The 19520-nt window shown below is 35.9% G+C and overlaps 1 protein-coding gene across 1 annotated transcript in view; it reads left to right on the plus strand.

Moving 5' to 3' along the window:
- The first annotated feature begins 944 nt into the window (after positions 1 to 944).
- The window catches only part of LOC5567647 (spectrin beta chain, non-erythrocytic 5), a 155589-nt gene continuing 137013 nt past the window's right edge, over positions 945 to 19520 (plus strand). The window contains 1 exon segment of the mRNA XM_021850914.1: positions 945 to 1702. Coding sequence (XP_021706606.1) covers positions 1669 to 1702 — 34 coding nt within the window. The 5' untranslated portion in view covers positions 945 to 1668.

A 19520-nucleotide genomic window follows, 5' to 3' on the forward strand; every position in this document is an offset into this window, starting at 1 on the left:
TCCTTGCCAATTTACTGTTTTCAAATATGTATATCGCAACAAGCTCAAGGGTACTCTATGTTCTGAGATGTAGAGACCCGTACGAATGTCACAACATTTTTTGAAATTCTTAGCTCGGATAATCTCTGAACGAACAACACGCTTGTTTAGAACTCACCAAAATTTTTTGCTGTGGGCTCGGTGGTGTTGATCTCGGTAAATGCTTAAAAAATGCCGATATTTATTTCAAGTCAATCATTATGCCAAACGGCCATTATGCCAAATGACCATTATGCCAAACGATCATTATGCCAAACGGCTTTATGCCAAACGGGGTACAATCAAGAAATATTATAGAATCTCATCTCTACATATCAGTGCTGTTGATTCGCATATGTTTTTAGGCTCAGAAATAACGTACTGCACACTTGACCTAAAATCCGTTGGGCTTCACGCCCTTATCATAAAGTATGCATGTTTTCATGGCTACCCTATTGACAAAACTGAAAATGCCACAGCGACACTAAAACCACGAGAACGCGAAACGCTGCTACTACGTAGGTACCAAAGATAATACCAACTGATAAGCCTACCACACCAACTCATTAGGGACAGAGATAACCGTAGCGGTAAACGCGCAGCTATTCATCAAGACCGAGCTGTGGGTCGTGGGTTCGAATTGCACCGGTTGAGGATCTTTTCGGATTACAAATTTTCTCGACCTCCCAGAGCAGATTGTATTTTCGTGCTTGCCACACGATATTGAATTCAAAAATGGTCAATTGGCAAAGAAAGCTCTCGGGTAATCTGAGGAAGTGCTCATAAGAACGCCAAGCTGAGAAGCAGGCTCTGTCCCGGTAGGAAGGTAATACCATCAAGAAAGAAGAAAATCAACGCATCAGGGTTCAATTCAATCGGTTTGCGGCGAAGCAATGATTAGTCTATTTGAATGTCGCTTTTGTTTTCGTCAGACTCTGTCCGTCACACCACGCTGAGCAGGGCTTTGTCCCCTGCTCATAGTGGACTCATTCCATCCACAACTCGGTCCATCAGCACTAGCAGCAGCCACAATAATAATGGTATGGGTTTTCGACCGGGTGAATGTCTCTATCTGTGCCTCCGGTATCTGTTTACACATGATGGGCCGGCCCGACACTGCTGTGAGAAATAGATAAAGGTATATCCAAAATACCTCCCGAGTTGCGAACTGCGGTCCGATCATCGTTTCGCCGGTTAGTCCGCGCTGAACTACGAACCAACCCAGAAGTACGCGCTCTTGCCTGCATGTGGTACCTAATCTTGTTGTCCAGGTGCGAAAGTGTTAATGTGATAAAGTCGGTGGACGACGGAGCCGATGAAGCGTGAATTGTGACACCCGATCGTCCGAAACGGGGAGTTGTTTTCGTTGACCATCCTGCACGGAGAGATAGTGGTGGTTTGATAAGCGCGGACGTCCGCTAGGGCAAACTTGATCGAATGTGAATCGTCATCATCAGTGTTTCCGATAAGTGTCTGCCGAAAAGGTGGAACATATTCGCTAAGGCGCGAAAGTGATTACGGTTTGAGTCAGAATCGCACGAAAAGCAATCTCGAGGTTCTAAATAGTCATACAAAGTGGATAAGTGAATTAAGTGAGTGGAGTAAGAAGACCATTACGCAATCCGAAGCAATCGCCAAACTGGATTAAACATGTCGCTGTACAATCGATACAGCAGAAGATACGGTAAGGCCCGTAGAACGAAACCGTCCAGTGGATCTTATCAGCTACCATCGCGAACATTCCACCCCGATGAGTTTTTATCGCAATTTGCAGGCTATTTTGGGGGGACTGACGTCGAGGACTGCGATATATTGCACTGCAGCAGCGAAATTGTTCATCGGCCTTATCACGCGGGGTTCTGTGTTTACAAATCATAATCAATCGCGTTTTGGAATTTGGCAGGCATTGATTCGCGCTGCTCCAGCCGCATTCCAAATGATCGCCCCCCGATAAGCGAATTGTAATTCCAGCGCATGAGCGCGTTTTCATCGTTGATTCGTCACCTTATCCGACGCGCAGAATAGGTCCCTCCTACTTACTTGGCATTGCTGCGCGTTTGACGCTCTGGCTTATTGGGCCAAGTGTTGCGAAACCCGTTGTCAATATTGTAATACCGTTAAGTCACCAGTCACCGTGCGGGCTCCATTCACCGTGCACATATACAAATTCCTACAGAATATTCATACAATTTTCACAAGTTATTCTTTTGTCAGCAAAATAAGATAAAACTGATAAAATGAAGAAGTTTTTGTCACAAAGCATTTTGAAAAACCTAATTTATGTAGTCAAAATCATGTGAATTCTGTTTGATAATGAGATTTTTCAACACTCTTAGTAGAAACGCCAAAAATTACCATTTTTCATTTTAACGTTAAAGTATGAAATTTTTCAAAATTTCAACAAGTTTACACTGTGGATACTACTAGTTTGATGTAATTCATCGTATGAGCAATAAAATTTTATGCCATTTATAATTTTTTATTGTGTTTCAGTCAAAACCCAAATGCACGGTAAATGGACCCTTTTCAATATGTATGGTTCCCATTACCGTGTATTACTGTAAAAAGCTTAAAATTCTTCGGTAATATTAGATTTATTGTTATGTCGTGATTAAAAAACTTCATATTGAGTGTTTGAGCGAATTTGAAATGGTTTGGACAATACAGTCAAACCTCCTATAACGATTTTAATGAAAAATTATTTATTTAGTAAATTTTAAAACTTTTTATGGTTTTTATTATAAATGAAGATTTTAATACTCTTAAAAATGAGTGCGCACACTACTAGCAACATAGTTGCTGCATTACCAACGTTTCTTCAAGATACAAAATTAAATCATGACGAAAACTATATGCACGGTGAATGGTGCACCAGTGTGCACGGTAAATGGTGACATAGAACGGTACGAGGCGACCTTAACATGACATTTTCAAACATATTTTGAGAGTATTTTTTGTTATCCAACACTAGTTTTATATTTTCTCCTGAATTATTATATAATTGCACGAAACGTAGTGGTATTCTAGTACGCATCAAATTATTTGGAAAAGTTATACAATTCATTGAAGTGCATTTTTTTCTTAAATGCACGGTGAATGGTAGCTTGACGGTACTCCAACATGTTTAGAATCACCGGTAGGTTATAGTGATTCTAAACCAGTGGTGCTCTAGCTGCTGCATATCGCGGCCCACATCACGATGTTTGTTGATGTTTGGCTTCGATTAAACTTTACCTTAATTTGACTTAAAAGATCTTGAGCGACCAACGATCATTTCAGGTTCCACAAATAGTTACACATACTTGACTTTGTAGGTATTTGGATGACATGGTGGGTTCTAATTTCAGTAACAACAAATCACAATGAAGATTTAATCTGACAGACAAATACTAAATTTGTGAATATCATACGAATGACATGACAAAGTGCAACAACGACGTTCAACACAACTTTAGTACACTCAGTTTTTTAGTCGCATAACTATTTGTTTTGTTTATAATTAGCTGTTTTTCATTTCATTTCAAGCTACTATTCCAAGTTTATTTCTCGAATTTATAAGATTCGAGTAGTTGTTTTCACAAAATTATGTATTTTTTTTTCCTTACAAATTCATTATTAATGTTATTCAAAACACTATTTCAACATTTATTTACGTTAATTATCTCGTTACGCGTGGTAAAGATGGATAAATTATGAGTGAATTTATAAAAAAATCACTTGCTCAGGTGGGGTTTGTATCCACCACTCTTGTATGCTAGACGAGTGCTGTACCACCTAAGCTACAGAGCCACTTGATGAATAATTTTTCCAACTCATAATGTATCCATAATTTCACACATAATTTATCCATCTTTACAACGCGTAATGAGTTGATTGATGAACCATGCGAACTGGATTACCGATCAGCCTAAAATATGTGTCAATATATTAAATATTTTTTTTCGTAGGTTCTAAAATAATCAATACAATAGACCATTTCCGTGAAAATTTTTTATTGGCTTTCTGTCAATTTACTGAACAAACTTTCCTAAGGAACCGATATGTTTTGGAGCCTTTAACTATTGACAAACTATGAAAAACTGGCGGCACACTATTTTACCCCACGGTCCACTTTTTCCCCTATGATTTTATCTCCACGTTGTGGTGAATTTCGATCAGCTGTTCCACCGTGGTCTCCACATTGTTCTTTCTGATTCGTGATTCTCCTTCTCTGTTTTTCTTTTATCACGCTCAATTTATTGTCCTGCTCTTTGACATTCACTGCTGAAAATGTTGACATGTTTTCATATGGAGTTACGAGGTTATGTCAGGCGTGCAAAGATCAAACAGGTTCCACCATCGGAGACATAAGGCTAATTGCCCGCGCCTACATATTCCCCGTTCTTTTTTTTCTTAGACTCCCCAGAACCATCACGACGAAATCCTTCATGACCACAATAAAGGTTTTCGTATCCATCGAATCGAAGCTGCTGTTGAATAACCTAGAATAATTCCGGTGAGTAACTCTCTCCTGGTTTTATGGCAAGCGGAATAGTGGCGACGAAAATTTAACTGCGTGGCATCTCGGTTAATATAATTTTTAAAGCTTTTTGATCCTAACTGGAAATCCGGAAGCTACGAGGTTTCAATGGCTTCTCGATTGGCATGTCATTTGATTTCTCACAGCTTTTATAGGTATCGATTCCCGAGGAATAACAATAATATGCTGCCGGGCTTGCAACTTCGTTGCCGGTCGCAAAATCGGAAGAGAGCAGGATCCATTCCGGGGACTATTCGTAAAGTCAATCATGGAGCACCACAGCTGCTTCCGGTAAGGAGATGAAGGGGATGTTTGTTGTGATCATGTAGGATTCCGTATTGGTAGTAGAGCATGAAGCTACATTGATGGCCATTTTCCGGGAGTCCTTATAATTCTGTTGACGGTGAGGACCACAATTTGATAATCAAATGCAGCTCATTTTTTATATCGAGGGAGATTTGCGATTAGGGCTTATCTAACTAATCAATAACAATCAATGATAAAATAATAAATGAAATTTTCAAGTACAATCTTCAGTCCTAACTGAAGAAAATATAATCAAACTTAAATCTTTTCAATTTAATTTACATTTAATAAACCTATTTCAAAACCTCTATGAATATTACACATATCTCCTACAATCTCGTTGCTACTTGGTTCTAAAAATATCTTATCAAGTTTCGCCGAAACGTGCAGAATGTCTGTACATCCCAAACATAAAAGCCTGTCATGGATATCATTTTCAATATCGCCTGTTAAGTGCTTTACCCCGAAGTCAATAATTAAATTATCGCTAGGGGAAAAATTTTATTTGTTTCGCCCGAATTGCGAAGCATCCCGGATATGAGCGAGCGAGCCAGTTTTGTTGTGTGCTGGGATTTGACATTTCATTATGTCTACAAACATTCAATGCAGGGATGTTACTGATCGTTGAGGAAAAATCTCCACTTTGTTGTGCCATAGGGTTGAAACAACTGTGCCGCACGGCGAAATTTACCTCAAATTTGGTGAATACATAAATTTTCAAAAAATTGTAAGAAAATCAGGAGTGCATATAAAAAATATCTGAAAGCGTCAATAATCATAAAAAATATACGCCTTTCGAAGAAAAATATAAAAATGGGGGGTAAGGTTTGACGGAAATGGTCTATTGTTTGACCTACCATTTCATTACATTTTGCATTAGTGTGCCAAGTCTATACTAATTACCTAACACCCTACACCATCCCATTTTCCCTCTCCCATGGTGTTTGCGTGGTCAGCATAGACTATTCAGTATGGTGCGACTTATTTTTCGAAAATTCACAAAACCAAAAATTCTTTTGAATTCAAAACACATTGAAGAAGAAATCTCATGGTTCGAGTTCTCACTCGACAATGAAGAAGTCTGTAATTCACAGTCGAAATAGGCCTATCTGTCAAGATAAGCAACACATTATAGTTTCAAGGTATTTGCTAGCCTTACTAGTGATTTTTAGTACTTTATTTTTTCTTCTGCAAAAGTGAAGTGAAGTGTTAGTACAATTACAGAGTGTCTACTAACTGGACAACCTGGAACTATCAGGGAATTTTATTCAACCTGGAAAACCTGCAATTCTCAGGGCCACAATCAGAGAATTTTTTTTGAATTAGTAAAACATGGTAAAATATGTCCTTTTTTCGAAAATCTTTTAAACCGAAAATTTTTCAATTAATTTTTTTTTGGCTGCTATCAGAATGCTTTGATGTTCAGTCCCATGATTTTTTAGTAATTCAGCATAAACATGTTTAGACAATGAAGCAGAACTTAAGATTGCCAGGTTGGTAAATACAAGTACAGTTGGGTGTTGTTGATGAGCAGAAACATGGTTGAGAACATTCCAATTTTTTTACAATATGGTTGTTCGCTTGTTCTACAAAATAAATATACTTTGTAGAGAAAGAGCAACAATTAAAACAGGTACGACAGTATATTCAGGGTGCCTACTACCTGAAAAAACCTGGAATTATCAGGGAATTTTATTCAACTTGGAAAAAACCTGGAATTCTCAGGGAATTTCTGTTACACTCAGGAAAATTATTTTGAAACAGTAATATATGGTAGACTGTAACGTTTTTGGGACACAAAATCTTCATAATCAAACTTTGAGGTTTCTCTTCTTATTGAATTCAGAAAATTCAGAAGTAGAGCACACGAGTTTTTGGTTTTGTGAACTTTCGAAAAAACAAGCCACACCCTACTATTCAACCATTACTCCTCCTATCATCGTGGATTGAATTGCGCTCTTATTGCCCGATCAAACGCTGCAAAATGAGAGTAAAGATGAATCAGCAAACAAAATTAAATCGATTTTCGTAACATTTTACAAAGCTACATTGCATGCTGATGAAGGACGATCCCAAGTGGTTGACATTCAACATGTTTGAAACGACGAGATTTGCTGCAAATGTCCTTTGCAAATAGCAATAAAGTCAAGTTTATCAAGATATTTGTAGGAACTTTTCAAACAAACACTTGAAATTTCTCTCAAAATGCCGGTTTTAATGTTATGTGTCAAATAAATTTCATTTGAAGCATCCGCAACTTGCATTCAATTTTCGTTTTCATACCCACAACTCAAGAAGAATCATCCCAGTTGCGAGAAAGTTGCACTTAACTACGTGTATGACAGCTAGAAGTTTATTTGTTTCAATCCAGTTGCAATATGGTTGAGTTGCACCTTACGTCATTTAACAACGAAAACATAGTCTAGCATCAGTTTGTTTGTTTAAAACGAGTTTCTCATGTTTTGCGCGGAGGTTTTTGCGAAAAGTATAGATTACTTCATCCGTGGCCTTATTTTGTCAGTAATGAACTTGTATTGCGAAGGGTACAGTAAAGTTGTAAGCAACAAGCTTTGATGTGTGGCCATGTGATCTCCAATGCACTATGCATTGGCGAAGCAATTGTTCGAAGAGCTGGTGGAGTAATGAGTAGAGGAGCAGATTGGTGATCTTGAGCTCGGAAGTTCGATTCTCGTTCATATTTTTGTTTTCATTTATTTCTTTCGTTCAGACTTTTGCGCTTTTTGCGTTTCAATTCAGTGCAATTGCACATTTTCAACAATTGACAACTTTTAATGGTTTCAAGAGATAATTTTATTCTTGAGTTCGAACAAACTGTGCTGCTCTGGATGCGTACCGCCTACAGAATCAAAAATAGCTGAAGAGAAAATTGATGAAGAGAAATCGATATTTGCAGTTACGTTCTTATGATATACAGTACTGGACAGAATAAAGTACGCATTGGCCATTTTTCCATACAAAATGGTCAAGTTTGGAGATCTGAATCTCAGCTTTTAGTGGTCCGATTGATCTGAAATTTTCACCACAGCCTAGATATAACATAGATTTTACTCAATTAAAATATCACTGCATTTGAAACACAATCTTTTAAATTATTGAAAATCTCTCAATTTGCAAAAAATTGCAAAATTTAATTTAAAAAATATTTTGAAAACAATCAGTTTTACCGAAAAATGATGTTCTGCAAACTTGTGTGTCTTATCAAATTGTACATTTTTGCAGAAGGACATATTGCTCTAAATATTTTTATTTTAAAATTACTTTTACTTTAAAATTTTGTCATTTTTATCAAAATTTGAGATTTGCGATAACTTGAAAGTTCGTTTATGAAAAACTAGGCTAGAAAAGCAAATTTGAGGTTACTTTCAAGCTGAGGTGAAAATTTCAGGTCAATCGGACAACTAGAAACCGAGATATAAGACTCCAAACTTGATCATTTTGTATGGAAAAACGGCCAATGCGTACTTTATTCTGTCCAGTACTGTATGTACCGTGAAACGGTACATACATACATATTTGATAGTTGGTTGTGTTGCATTTAGTTTCAAAGTCTTGTATATTACATTCTAAAAACAAGTACTGTTGTCTTTGTTATCGATTGCAGTTGAAAGATTGCATAACGATGGTAACTGGTAGCAGGTCTCTTTCTATAGACATGGCTTCCTTTTTAATGCAGGTCTCTATATTTAATGGGAGGTCGCTAAAGTCTATTTTTATCCAAAATGCTCTCTAAGCTCACTATTTTTGTTCTGCCTGCAATGAATTCTGATTCGAAATATCTACCCAGGAATTTCCTTTAAAGATTTTGACACCAATTCGGGTTTTCCACCGATCATTAAACTAGATCTTCCAAAGATCCCTACATACATTCGTTCAATAAAATGCACAAGGGTTTATTCCAGAGTTTTTGAAGAAATTTGTTAAAGGTTTTTCCTACAAGAATTGCTCAACTTTTACGTCGATTATTTCAGTTATTTCTTTCAGCCATTTTATAGATTCCTTAGTAAATTCATCTACGGTTTACCTCAAGAATCGCTCAAAACTGTTTCCAGGAAATCTATTTGGAACTCTTCTTTAATTCGACCAATGTTTCATCATTAAGGTGAAACATATCGGAATCTAGAAATGGCCATCACCATGGGTGACATGTGTCCCTGACTAACGTTTTCAAAGACACAACACTAAAGAAATAGTAGGCCAACGTTCCTTATTTTCTGATGTTAAGCTTTCCGTTAGTATACAAAGGCAAAATAAAAAGTGCATTGCTAATTTCCTTGAGAACTTCAACTACGGGAGCTCAAATTAAAACCTGCGATCAGCTGAGTTTTTGTTTACCATGAGCTTTTGACGTTTCGTGATCGGAGTGACCGTTCTAAGAAAAATGTAAAGCTCCGATAACACGTGCATGTTTGGTTGACTCTTCCATTTCAGTTGCATACACACTTTTAGCTGTCAGTCCTATCGCGGAAAGTCCTCATGGATAGCCTTGTTTAAGGCGAATCACTCGACAGAATTTCCTGCGAGATTCAAGCAGAACCCCCTGCATGAAAAGCAGTGCTCATTAACTCCTCAAATACCCAAATAGCTGTCGAGAAAAAGGTTATTTACGGCACAAGTTCGCTCTGGTTAGCCACTTAACCAAAATATTAAACATCAGGATATACTACATCTTCTGCTTATTTATAGCGTCATGGAGATTCGGTGATTGTTGTTTCAAAATCAGTAATCAATGATTGGACCTCCAGCAATAATTTTGGTAAAAAATAGGTAAAATCAATCTAAACTATTCGGGAAATAGACACGCAAATCCAGAAATCCCTTGCAGCTGCAGACCCGTTGTCTCCGTTCTGATGGATAAATAATCCTGTAGACAAGCCGCTATCTGCAAAATGTTCGCTTTCTTCCCCCAAGGTTGAGCGTCTTACGCAGAGTCCTAATCTTCTCTCAAACGTTTTCCCCACAAATTTATCTAATCGTTCGGTGGCAGATTATGTGGATACATTCGGCAAATTGCAATTCTCCGACTGGGACAAACCCCGTAAAATGATTTGCAGACGAAGTCGTCTTGAGCAACTTGAGTCCTCGAGAAATGCCAATCCTTCGACGCATTGAGTTGTGCACGTTTTCTAATCATCTAATCTTATCAAATTGTTACATGATAGTTGTTGTCGCCGTTGAGGTGAAGCAGTTGATTGGTGAAATCAAAGCGATATATTGCGCGCGTGATTTGTGGGCTGGATTTAGTATGTGATTCAGAAAGTAGTAGGGGTCTATTCTGAATCTATTCAAGGACTTTCTCCCGTAGATTCTTCCGGTAATTCATTCTCCGATTTCTCCAATCTTCGCTCCAAAAAACATTTCAAAGGGTTCTATATTCTTTCAGGAAGTCCCACAAGAAATTTCCCAGGAGATGCTACGATGATGTTCTAACTTATTCCAGAAGCCATTTATAAAGGGATTCCTTCTCCTACAGTTTCTTCCAGGAATCGCTCCTTAGAATCTTCCAGGAATTGATTTTGGAGATCATCCAGACATCCTGCAAATACTTAAGAGAAACCTGCAAGAGATTTTCCAGGGACTCTTAACGAATTTCATCTACAGAATGAGTCGAAATTAGGCTGATACAAATATTTATTTTCTTTTATGTCCGAGACCACTTGGAAGGTACGAGGGGGGGGGGATAAAAATAAATAAGGAACAAAAAAATAAAAATGAAAAAAAAAGTAATTTTTTTCATTTTTTTTTTCTAACGATAGTTGTTAAACTTTTTTCAATCGTCCTCTGGGTCAATATTTTATCTGTTTTTCACTTTAATAATTTTAAAAACCTGAGTGATGTCAAAAAAATTATGAATCTTCTTTTTTTCTCCCCTTCAAAATTTTCGGTGACATAAAAGAAAATTAATACGTGGATCAGCCTTATTAGAAATTTTCGATTTAAATTTAATTTTACCCATGTTTTAGCGATAACTTTGACTCAAGAATTACTTTTGAAATGGCGTATGAGTTTTTGCTTGCAATTCATTAGAAAAATTCTAATCCCGTGATCCAACAATCCTTTTTTATTTACAAACATTACTTCCAGTAACATTTGTGCAGATGCAGAGATAAACACGGTCTTCAAAAAGCAAAAGTTACACACTTATATTCTTTTCCCCAATCCCACCTGACTGCAAGGACGTGGCCGGCGCCGTGATTGACTCTGCATAAATAGAGGCATTGAATTGTCACACTGAAGAAGATTTTGGCCAACCTCAGCCAAACTTCTAGTTGATTTGCTGTGCATCTTCACTGAGTTCGGTCAATTACTAAACATCAACCATAATCAGTCCAAGATAAGCTAAGTTAAACTACTTATTTTAAAATGCTAGCTCCGAAAATGTAAATTTTGAAGATATACATGATATGGAGAAGTTGTAGTAAACTGTTTAAGAAAATATATTTTTCATCATGAAAAATTCAAAAATAAAACATAGATGCTAATTTATTCGGCTATCTCAGTCTTAATGTTTTACAACGATTTTATTTAATTCTGCCCGACGTTTCGGCCACGGATTTTGGCCTTTTTCAAGGGTAAAATTGTCTATCGTTTTGTTCTGGTTGAAATCGTCGTTTCTTCTGTCAGTTTTTTGTAGTCATTGCTTTTCAGACAAATAGTAAAAAAAAAGCAATGACTACAAAAAACTGACAGAAGAAACGACGATTTCAACCAGGACAAAACGATAGACAATTTTACCCTTGAAAAAGGCCAAAATCCGTGGCCGAAACGTCGGGCAGAATTAAATAAAATCGTTGTAAAACATTAAGACTGAGATAGCCGAATAAATTAGCAATTCAAGTACCAGTCGACCCTTCCAACTACAATAAAACATAGATTTTTAATTTTACGAATACCCCATTCTTAATATTTTTCAAATTTTCACCAGAGATAGGAAATGGATGTTTGGGGCAAAATTTCATGATGGAGACCGATTTCAAAAATGTTGGTTTTTCGATATAATAAAAAGGTTTTGATGAACAAATAAGAATCTGTAAATTATTCTGAGCCATAATGATAATCATGTTCACTCTTCAAGAAGTGGCCATTTTAGATTTATTTTAATTTTAATGCAAAACTTTAGTATCCGATTAATAAAATAGGTCATTTTCACTAGTTATTCGCGATTCTTCATTAAGAACATTAAGTCAGAAGAGAGAAATAAGACTAATACTGTGGAATCTTGAGAAATAGACCAAAAGTTGTGCTTAGAAAAACTTTTTGACTAGAAAAGTCTCCATTATAAAACTTTATCCCAAGTATCTGTTTCCTATCAAGATTCTTTGAATAAAATTTAAATAAATAAAAATTGTGATTTTGTGTTCAATTTATGTTTTATTTTTGAATTTTTCATTCAAAAAAAATGTTGTATTGTATATGTTTTTTTCTTTTTTATAGAAATGCCTCCTGGTATTTTTAAGGAATTGTCTAAACATTCCTGTTTTGTGGCAATTCTCTGGAGGAATTCCTGGAAAAATCCCTGGAAGAGTTATCCATTGAATTTCTTGAACACTTCTTAGAAATATTACATCGAATTTTCCGTTTCACCTAACAGCTCATTTCTCCGAAAAGTTTTTGATTCTCATAGTTGTCATAACTTCATATGTTCCTATGTTGTGCTGTACAAACCGCGTATCTGATACGATTCCCGATGCCTCTCGGACACCTAGTTTCTGCGAGACAATTAACATCCTGATCGGTTACAAAATCAGGCTTTCGAAATACGGAAAAAAAATTTCTGATAAGTATATAGCAGATGATTTCGAGCTTTTGCAAGCCATAATAATAATATAAAACAAGCTCACCAATGCGTATCAAAATAGTGCACTTGGTGTAAATTTAAACTGATTCTTGTCTGAATTCTCCCTAAATTGTTAAATAATGCTTATAAATCCTTGAGTAGCGCTTTATTGGCCGTAAAAATTAATGACTTTTCCACGCCTAGATCTTCATATCATCTACTCAAAGCAAGAATTGCTCATTATTTGATCTATGAACAATCAGGCATGACTTTCCTAGAAAACATCCAACATTCGTACGACTCAGCCCAAGTTACCGACGACGCCGGTGACGCAAAGCTTGTATGTTTGCCTTTTGGCGTCACGGCGTCGTTACGGCATGGGTATGAGGATTTTAATCCTCAGAAACCCGCACGGCTAGAAGATAACGGGTCCCACACTGTTCAAATATGGGTTCGTCGTAACATTTATTCATATCGGACGGGTACGATGAGTGCATACAGAATGTTTATCAACCGTCCGCAAATTTGCGAAATAAAAAATTAAAACGACATTGTATACCTAAAGCGATTTCAACAAAAACATACAAAAAATCTCGATCACTTTGTCAAATCGACGTAAGTAACTTTCACATGGCTTTTGAAAAAAATGAGTAGAATCAAAACCTTATCTCTGATTTCATTACGAAATAAACCCAGATTTTGAGATATTTATCATCACGTGTTTTCTCAAAACTTTAAAACTTCTGGTTTTTCCACAAAAACTTAATGACACCGTTTTTCCCAATCACTTACGACGTTTTTGTACCAGCGTAAGATGACAAAGCAAAAAGTTTTAATTTTCAAACGATATTCTTATGAAATGTCCTTCATAGGGCATCTTATAATTAGGTTATTCAAAAATAAAAAAAAAATAAAAAACCGAATTTAGTACTATATCATTTAATTCCACTAGATTTCGTATCCTTTGACAGAAACGCGTAATTCGACCTCAACTGTAAGGCCCTCTTCAGTGTTGTGTACTACACGGTTTTTTACGGTTTTTCATAATTTTATACGTAGGTATTCTACTAAACAGCTCAAAGATTTATTATAAAAAAAAGTCGCTTCCTGTATTCGAACCAAGGACCCCAGATTAGAAAGCTAGTACTTTACACACACGTCCGTTGGCGCTTCAAGAATCTACTTGGTTAATAGTAAATAATAGTGTTCTCTTGATAATAAAGACGTTTGATTTTCATATAAACTTTCTTTTGAGGTATTTCAAAGAAAAGATCATATGAAAATCTTAGGCGACGTATCCTCAGTGTATGTACGAATATGAAAAATATTCTGTTACATCAACTCGGACCAAACAGTCCAATGAAACGATTTGCCTTCACTGATTTACCCGTCGCAGATAAGCGACCAATTATCACCTGTATAACCTGGAAACGTAAACTGTGGCGGTAATTATATGCCGTATTGCAGAGACCAACTGCCTCGGACGGGAGATAATCAAACGAAATGTTTTGAGAGAAGCTTCAAAGTGGGCGGCATTCAGATGCGGATTGTTTCTGTTTTCGAATCAAAACATAGATTTCAAAATCGGTTCACGATCGATTAGAAAACGATTACCTTCTTACAGATTATGCCTTCTAAGAAAGCTAGTGGTTTATGTTATGTAATAATTTTGCAATAATTTATTTTGAACATCACTCTGTACAAGTTGTCTCTTCGCTCCAGATATTTGTGACCTTCACATGGTAGCAGCATACTTTGCTGTGTACAAACAACCTTGATTACTCAGTCAGCTAATTAAAAGCGGCTCTGTCAACAGACTTCTTGGCTCATGGCGGGAGATAAGACTATTCGGTTCGGGTCTAGCGCAGTTGAAATGATTTCGTGTGGTTTGCTGTATGTTGTGGTTCTCTCGTTGCATCTTTATTTCTGAATGGAGCTTACATTTAGGTTACCACGTAGCTTAGCAGTTAGTAAGAGCGTACCAGCAGAATCTTCTTTGAGTGATAGATTCCTTTTCTGGGATTTTAGCAGCACTCTTTAAGCAGGGTGTCTACTACCTGGAAAAACCTGGAAAACCTGGAATTATCAGGGAATTTTATTCAACCTGGAAAAAACCTGGAATTCTCAGGGAATTTCGATCACAATCAGGGAAATTATGTTAAGGCAGTAATTCATGAGAGAATATTTTCACGCCAAAGTATTTTTGCGTCATAACCCAGAGCCAGAATTTAATTGCCAGAAAACTCTTCATTCGAAAAAAAATTCGGCTGCGCCGCTCTTAAAATACTATATGAGCCGTTCATTGAGGATCCATTCGAGTATGAAATTTCATCAGCTTATCAAAACAAGGTCTAAATTTATTCGGTAAAGGATTAACATATCTGAGGCTGGTAGCAGGTTTCTTTTTAGATACCATTTTTATGCAAGTCTCTAAAAAGTCTCTAGTTTTGATAAATGGTGTCTGAAGTCTCTATTTTGACCAAAATAGTCTCTAAAGTCTCTTTTTTCCATAACTTGCTTGCAAACTGAGATGCAAAATTTCTTCTCGTATTTCTCGAGAACAGCTTCAGGAAATATCCATGCGGTTTCTCCAGAGATTTTATCAAGAATTCTTCAAGAAATTCCTTTAGCATTTTTAAATAGGATGTTTACAGGAGTTCCTCCATAATTTGCTTCAGGAAATCCTTGAACATTTCAACGTTACATCCTCTAGTAATTTTCTCAGGGAGTACTTTGAACAAAGACTATCCTGGGACTTCCTCCAGATATTTTTCACTAGCTATTCAACCGAGTTTCCCACAGAATTCTCCCAAGAAAACCCGACAAGAATGTCAACGCCATTTCATCTATGGTTATTCCAAAGAATAAATCCAAAAGCTCCTCGAGTGAATATATTAAGAAAATTTCAAATAATTCCCTCAATTCGACCTGTGTTTCATTATTAAGTTTCTTTAGATTTTTTTTTTCCTAGGAATTTCTCCAGCATATCATCCAAAGATTACTGGAGTTCATCCAAACTTTTTTCAATGAAATCCTCAAAAAATTCCCATGGAATATTGAAAAGTTCATGTAAGGGTTCCGCACAATTTAATACCACAACGATTTTTTTCTATGAAATCCTTCGATTGTAGGAATGATTGTTCCTACACAATTTTCTAGTAATTTCGTCCTGTGTTCCAGGAAATCCTTTGCAATATCCTGCGAGATATTTTGATTTTTCTTATTTTTTATTATCTTAGTAATAATTTTGGAAATCTTCCAAAAGTTCTTCAAGAGTAAGTCAATGGTGACCTAAGAAATGACATAAGTAACTGTAACAAAAGATGCCCGTAAATTTGCTTTAGGAATGCGTCACGAATTTATTCAACAATTTGTTAGCTTTCTTTGAAATTCCATCAACATTTCCTTGGATAAAACTCCTGAAAGAATGCTTGATAAAATTCTCGAGAACCAAGGGCTTTTTCAAAAAATATCTAAAATAATATGTGAAGGAATTTCTGATGAAAGCCTTGAGATATTTTTTTGTGATATTTTATGGAAAAATGCTGGTTCTATTTTGAGATATCCAAAACAATTTTTTTTTTAGAAATTCCTTAGTAAAATTTTTGGAGAGTGAAAATCTCAAATATAGATATTCAATCCATCCCTCTCGTAATGTCGTCGCAATACATCAATGAATGTTTGTACTTTACTGGCATATACCAGATGCGCTTGTATGTTGTCGTAATGTCACAAAAAAAAATTGGAAAAAACAGTTTTAACAATATTTTTAGAGAAATGTCTGGTCTGATCAAACTATTTTGTTCTGGTTCCTGTTTCGTTTTTTGATTACTGTTTTGTCTCTTTTCAGTCTCTTTTTGGTTACTTTCATATTTTCAAGAAACTTATTTACCATGAACAATTTTTAAGATAATGATAAAAACAATTTTCGAGAAGTAAACTGGAATTTAAACAACTTCAAATTCAAAATTTCGAACAATCATGATAAATTTAGAACTTTTTCGAATGAAATGCAAAAAAATTATCATTTCTTTATATTCCCACAGTTCTCGCATAACTTATGATCTAGCCCTAAAAGCCATTGGTAACCATGTGTGTAGCTTGTTGTTTCTAAGCATTTGTATGGATTTTCACGTTATTTAACAACGATATGGTGAAGAAAGGATCATTCCATACCTGCCAGTAGTGTTGGTTTGGTTGCTTAATAATTTGTTTGCTCAGAAACAACGAGCTACACATGTGGTCACTAGGGCGTTATCCCAGATTATGCGAGAGTTTAATGTTATACAGTCGAATGTGATTACCTAGGGGCTTGATAATCTATGTTTCTATTAAAAAAAATGGATCCGGGATCCAAAAGTTTTACGAATTATATGTGTTAATTTATATGGATATATATTAGAGTGGTTCAAAAAATGTTTTTGTTCCACACCGCTCATTCGATTCAAGATCAAATTCTGAGTCCTCCCAAAATTTGAGCTCATTCGGATGAAAACTGAGACTGCACAAGCAATTCAAAGTTTATATGGGAATTACTATAGTTAGTTATCCAAACGGCCGATGGAAATGAATGGTACATAATTTGTACCGTAAAACGGGGTAACTTTGATAATGCGGGTAACTTTGATAGTGCGGGACCCCCAACAAATTAAACGAAATAATGAAGTTTCTGTCAATCATTTAAGAAAAACGAATGCAAAACTAAAGAATATTAGTATGACACTTCATGTCAAAGCTATTTTCATTGGAATCAAGTGCATTTGACAATTTTTATGCAAATATTAAAAATTTACAAGGTTTTAGCATCTTTGCAACGCTTACAAACAATCTGTTCTACGACCACTATTCGATAAAGTCATAATGAGTTCGTCACTTACCCATGACAGCCTAGTTATAGTAGAACATGAATTCTGTCTCAAATCTCTTAGTGAAAACCATTTTTACAAACTGTGACCATTTTTGTAATCTAAGTCAGAAATTTCCATATAGCGTTAAACGCCTAGAGGTATGCAACGCCCTATAAATGTTCCATAGTTCATTCAATCTTGTTCGATTTATACTCCATTATCAAAGTTACCCCAAAACAGAAAACCGACTTTCGATTATATGAAAAATTATAAATCCATTCATAATAAATCTGTTGGCAATCTATCAAGTGCAATCAATAGCTAGGATGTCAGTACTTGTTTTAAAAATATAAATTGTAATTCTTTAAAACAGCATGTAGAAATATTCAAGTTTTCTTCGAAAAAACTATCAAAGTTACCCCGTTTTACGGTACTAAAAAATGACAAGGAGACACATACTGATGCACTTGAAAGTTCCGTTCAGTTCACAGAGCTCTTACAAACGGAATAAAAGGCATCATCATTGGCCAATACGATTCAATTGAATACAACTTAGCTTTGGTATTGTTATCATCTTCATATTGTAATATTGTATATTGGAATAGTTTCAGCATGCTCTACATAATGTTTAGAAGTGTATAAATAGCTATTAAATTGAAAACACTCTAAAATTTGTCGTTAATTTGTTTTAGATATATAAAATTAGAGTATTTCTTGAACCTGGAATTATTTTTATAAAACCTGGAAATATCAGGGAATTCCATTTCGGTGAACGAGTAGATACCCTGTTAAGGAATCTCGATAGAATGCCCCTCAAGAGGTTTTCACCGAATTCTCTTAAGATTCTGACAGAATACCCCTCCAACTATTCCGACAGAACACTCTTCAAATACCTCTCAAGAGTTTCTTTACAGGATACCCTCCAAGAACTTCTTATAAAATACCCCTCTAGGGATTCTGACAGAACCCCCCTTTAGGGATACTGACAGAACACCCCTAAAGGGATTCTTACAAAATATTCCTTAACGGACTCTGACAGTACATTCATCAACGGTTTCAGAAAAAATAGTCCTCAAGGGATTCAGACAGAATGCCCCTCAAGGGATTCTGATAGAATACCCTCAAGGGATTCTGACGGAAAACCCCTCAACGGTTTCTGTCAGAATACACCTCAAGGGGTTTTGACAGAATACTCCTCCAGGAATTCAGACATAATGGGTGATATGAATAAAAAACTTTGAACTTTACTACATGTAGCATCTACTCAAAAACAAAATCCACAATTCAGAGTGACGCTTAAAATTAATACAATCATGAAGAAAATGCATGGAATCTAATCGATTACGCGACAATTTGCACAAACCATGAAGGTGCTGTTATTTGACAAGATTTGTAGTGTAATTTTGCGATTAGTCTGGTATTCTCTCTATGTCTATGATTTTATGATGATGGTACATCAAAGAATTTTCTGGGTGGTTTTCGGCCTTCGCCAACGCCGATGATTTTTTAAATACTAGCTTAACATCTATGAAGAGATCTTGAGATTACAGCTATCAAATTTGGAACCACATATTTTCTAGTACCAGTACTGAGATTCTGGTGAAATTGCGGTAGAATTTTGATGCTCCCCGTGTGTTTTCTTAACAGCATGTTGAATTCCGGAAGTTCTAAGTGTTTCTGCGATATTCTCGTTATTTTGGTGGGGTTTCTGATAGTATCCTTGGAATGTCTAGAACTTAGAATGTAGAGATTTTTATGAGAATTGTAGTGATTCCATTGGTAGTCGTTATAATTCAATGAGGATCTCCCCTAAAACACCAGGGTTCCCTTTGAAATTATTAAAATTCTTAACGATTCCACAAAAAATCCCATTGAAATCTATAAAATATTTACCGACATTCAAAACGTTTATATTAAAGCTTTACTTTGAAATTCCAACGGAACTGGAGATCAACGGAATCTTAAAGGTTTTTTACAATAATTACAAAGATTGATTTTCGGAATTACAAATATTCACACAATAATTCGCAGGAAT

The sequence above is a fragment of the Aedes aegypti genome, chromosome 3 (genome assembly GCF_002204515.2).
Source record: "Aedes aegypti strain LVP_AGWG chromosome 3, AaegL5.0 Primary Assembly, whole genome shotgun sequence".
Taxonomy (NCBI): Eukaryota; Metazoa; Arthropoda; class Insecta; order Diptera; family Culicidae; genus Aedes; species Aedes aegypti.